General features: G+C 44.5%; 1 protein-coding gene across 1 annotated transcript; it reads left to right on the forward strand.

Annotated features, from left to right (window-relative positions):
* Nucleotides 1-302: 302 nt before the first annotated feature.
* On the forward strand, nucleotides 303-4,043 carry LOC142366679 (uncharacterized). Its single transcript, XM_075448634.1, has 4 exons — nucleotides 303-709; nucleotides 1,339-1,887; nucleotides 1,967-2,127; nucleotides 2,942-4,043. The coding sequence occupies exons 1-4, from the start codon at nucleotides 545-547 to the stop codon at nucleotides 3,372-3,374; spliced, it is 1,308 nt and encodes a 435-aa protein (XP_075304749.1). The 5' UTR covers nucleotides 303-544; the 3' UTR covers nucleotides 3,375-4,043.
* The last annotated feature ends 433 nt before the right edge of the window (nucleotides 4,044-4,476 follow it).

A 4,476-nucleotide genomic window follows, 5' to 3' on the forward strand; every position in this document is an offset into this window, starting at 1 on the left:
TTCTAAATTGGTTCAGCAGTCGTAACATTGGCTTTCAAAATTGTTAGAATTTTACAAACTTTGTTTTTGCCTTATACACTGCATTTAGATTTATGTGTGCATATGTGTTGATGAATTGTTGCAACTGCTTACCGTTTTTCTGATCATATATATAAAAAAGTGAAGTAGATAAGACTTGCTAAATGGATTAAAGATCAACTGATGCCGTTTGTCTGTGCGATAAGTGGGCCCATTGACATAATGTCGAAATGACTAGTTTCAGCCGCTAGGTGGCGGCACCATTCAGAGGCAGACACGAACAAGCAAAAACCGGAAGTGAATTTAATGGCGGAATAAAACTGGCAGCGTAAGAGCGGGTTCATATGAGAACCTTTACGATAACCAGCATAATGGAAAGGCAGTTGTATAATAGAGGTTTATTAAGTCAGTAGCATAGACATTTGTTTAGTAGAAGAAGAACATGGGCAGCTTGGTATAGCGCTCCAAATACTTTTAGCTTAATGTAACTGGCGTTTTGTCTCCCGTTTGAGTTTGCCAGGCCAGGATGGAAGAAGAGGAGCAGCTTCGGTCTTTGTTATTCCTGATGACCTACGTGCTGCTGAAACGCAGGAGAGACATAAACAACGCTAATGTCCAGAGGCGCCATGAGATCCAGAGACGGATCCGACACCGACAGTACTTTTTCCAGAGACAGAGGAGGATGCTCATGGTCAGTGCCTCCATCTCTGTTGCATATCAGCTGTGATCGCAGGCGTTTGTGACGCACACGGACGCTGCCATTCGCATATTTCTCAGTCTACATGTACACAGAATCACAACCATCACAGACTAAACCAACCTCTCGAGTCCAAGTTTAGTTATGAATAAAGAAGGTGGAGAAATAAAAAGTAAAAAGCTACAGAGTTAAAAGCATGAATGGAGCAGCATACAGCATGAGATTTTTTAAATAAAAGCCAGTATCAGATGTCTAGTCTGGGCTTGTCAATAGTTCAAGGCAGAGAATCTGCCATTCAGATATGAAATATGCATAACTAATGATGGGTCACCACAGAAGACGTGATAAAAGAAAGCCAAAAGGAAGAGATTATTACAGATTAGAATGAGATTTTTTAATAATGCCTTTAGTCACTGCTGCTGTATCCCTATGTTCAATTATCAGTGCATCAGAAATGTGTGTCTTCAGACTGTTGGTGGAAGCATGAGTGCCTGGGGAAAAAAAACCTACACAGGTTGAACGTGAACATGCAAGTTTCTGTGAACCACAGAAAGTCTCCAGCATTTTCCAAACAGGAACCTCTGAGCAAACTCATTACTTTCATTTCATCTTTCTCTCCTCAGATGATGATCGCAGGAGGAATCCACTCCAACGTACGCATCCGCACACGTCCCTGGACCACCACTCCCAGCACCGATTGGTGGGAGAGAGTAGTGATGACAGAATTCCAGCCCTCTGATTGGCTGGACAAGTTCCGTATGAGTCGGGAGACGTTCTTCTACCTCTGTGACAAGCTGAGACCCCGTCTGGCTCGCCAGGACACCAGCTTCCGCTTGGCACTGCCTGTGGAGAAACGTGTAGCCGTGGCTCTCTGGCGTCTGGCATCGAACATTGAGTACCGCACAATCAGCACCCTGTTTGGTGTGGGGAAGTCCACAGTGTGCAGGTGTGTCAGAGACATGTGTCATGCCATCGTGGCGCTCCTCGGGTCCGTCTACCTGCGGCCCCCCGGTGAACAAGAGCTGGAGGATTCGGCTCAGCTCTTCCGGTCTTACTGGGGCTTCCCTCACTGTGTTGCTGCCATAGCGACGCTACACACCGCTATCATCACCCCATCGAGCAACGCGTCCGACTATGCCAACCCTGCTGGCTGGCTCTCCGTGCTGTCTCAGGTAGAGAATGCATCCTGCTGCATGTTCACAGTCACTGCAGATTTAGACCGCTTGCCTTGTTCTGTTTGCGCTGCTTCAGGTGGCTGTCAGTGGCCGCGGGCACTTCTGGGATGTATGTGCCAGTTTCCCAGGTGGGACGGACCCAGCTGACATCTTACAGAACTCATCGCTGTGGGCCACGGCTGCAGAGGGTGGGCTATCACCTGCATCACCCCCTGTCTTCATGGGAAAACCACTGAGGTAGACTTAAGTTTTCACACGTGTAAAACAGCATGTAGCAGCTTTGGTCATCACTTCATCTTTTGATCATTTCCCTAAAATTGGGGGAATGTTTTACTTTCTTCTCACATAATAGTCTTTGAAACAAGACATTTGAAGACATCTCTTGCACTGCCAAATGTTGGTACCACCTTTCCACTTTTGCTGTCACTTGGTTGACAAAACAATTGCATAATTAGAGATTAATTTGTTATTAAAATCAGTCATAAGGATCATCGCGAGCCGTGTTTGAATATTTATGCGCCACAATCTTTCTCTGCTCTTTTGATTTTGACCTCACAAGAGCCGTCTTCAAAACCTACAAGGAGAAGTCTTCTCTACAAAAAAAAAAAGAAACTAACAATAAAGCCATCCATAAAAAGATGCAAAATTATGGCGGAGACTAAAAATGGCCACCAAGAGATGCAAAATTACCATTAAAAAGGATATAAAGTGATACAAAGTGACTCATCTTAGACACGAACCAACCAAAATTAGATTCGAATTGAACAATATTGGACACAAAATTAACAAGACAAGGAACTAATTAAACAATGAAATCAGGCACTAAACAACCATAAAGAGATGCAAAATTACCCCAAAGTGCAAAACATCTGTGAGACACACAGGTGGACACACATAACACATCAAATCTGTAGGACTTTTTGAAACTCTTGAGTTTTTGTGTGTGAGTCCTCAGCAGTAGAATTTGAGGGCGCTTTACTTTCCTGTGCCCAGGGGCCTGTTGTTTTGTAGCCCATCTGTCAATGACTGAAACGTCATTTATCGTCTGCAGATATGTGCTGCTGGGGGAGGCTTGCTACCCGCTTCAGAGCTGGCTGATGAAAGCCTATCCTGAGGAGAGGAGCCGGAAGGCGAGTCACGCCGCGCCGACTGAGTCACAGCGGCTGTTTAATCGGCAGGTCGGCAGAGCGCTGCGCGTGTCTGAGGAGGCGCTGCTGAGGCTGAGGGCGCGCTGGCAGTGCCTGAGCAAAAGGAATGACTGCGGGCTGGACGTGGTGCCCACAATGATCCTGGCTTGCTGCATTCTGCACAACGTGTGCGAATCCCACGGGGATGCCTTCAAAGCCGAGTGGCAGGATGAGGTGGCCGAGGCAGAGAGCCCGCAACCCCGCCACAAGGCGCTCATCTCAACCGGCATGGACCAGAGTCACGCCGAGGAGGTCAGAGGCCTCCTCTGTGACTATTTTGCACAGCAAAGTAATTGACTTGGATCATATAAGATCAAATAAACCTGCTGTTGTGTTTGTAAATGTTGTTACACTCCTCGTGCGACACTACCCATCGTCAACATGAATCCTTAAGTTGACTATTGGCATGTTACACAGTACGCATTCAACAGATCAACTGTTGTAGTTGGAACAGAAGTATTAGTACTAGTTTACTAACTGTGCAGCTTCTTTAACAACCACAGCGTTGTACTTTGTCTTTACCTATGTTTTCAGTGGGTGACACTACTTTACCATTTTACTCAGAGAAATGTCAGTCATAAAAAAAGACATTTTAACCATTCTCACCCGTTTTGTGGATGTGTGCTGCATTGCTGTTTAAAGATTCACGTTTTAATTCATCTTTTATTCCCAATGAAATGTGTTGGCTGTCTATGAGTTTCTCTCATAATTATGGATTTTTTTGTAGTTTATTTCAGTAGCTTGTAACTATAACATTGGGTGGGGAAAGAGGTGAATAATTTCCTTACTTTCGAGACAATTTAAACCAAGCAATGGGATGACAGACAGACGTGGAGATGGATGAGAAAGCTCGATGATCTGCATCAACAGTGAAAGAATAATCAATCCTGCATACTGCATTTGTTTTTACACTGTTCGGAACGTGTTTGCATGTTTAAACTGAATACATAAAACTGTTGAGAGACACTTTTATACTTTTGTTAGCGCAGACGCTAATCCCACAGTTTTTAAAAAAAAAATGCCATTCGTCCTTATTTCCCACATGAGCCAACTCAGTACGTGCAGTTGCTTTCCATGGCCACAAGATGTCGCTGCTACCCCAGCACACCTGGATGGGTTCAGTGCGGTTATTGGTCAAATGGATTCGTATGTTCTCAGTCTTCTTATGAATTAACGTGTTGTGTATCCATTTTTCATTTTATGTCATAACTGTAGAGATGTGACACCACCTACGCTTCATATGATAATTAAGTTTTTTTTGTTTTTGTTTTTTTTACAAGCTCTTTTGCAATTTATATTCATTGATTTTATTTCCCCCCATCTCATCGACCCAACTTGAGCGCTGTGAGACAGATCCCACCCCGAGACCCGCCTCGTTCATTCAATTGGTCTGCCCCAA

The sequence above is a fragment of the Odontesthes bonariensis genome, chromosome 17 (genome assembly GCF_027942865.1).
Source record: "Odontesthes bonariensis isolate fOdoBon6 chromosome 17, fOdoBon6.hap1, whole genome shotgun sequence".
Lineage (NCBI taxonomy): Eukaryota > Metazoa > Chordata > Actinopteri > Atheriniformes > Atherinopsidae > Odontesthes > Odontesthes bonariensis.

Coding starts and splice junctions, on each gene's coding strand:
- LOC142366679 (XM_075448634.1), top strand. CDS start 545: ATGGAAGAAGAGGAGCAGCTTCGGTCTTTGTTATTCCTGATGACCTAC. Junction 710..1,338: donor GACAGAGGAGGATGCTCATG/GTCAGTGCCTCC, acceptor TTCTCTCCTCAG/ATGATGATCGCAGGAGGAAT. Junction 2,128..2,941: donor TTCATGGGAAAACCACTGAG/GTAGACTTAAGT, acceptor TATCGTCTGCAG/ATATGTGCTGCTGGGGGAGG.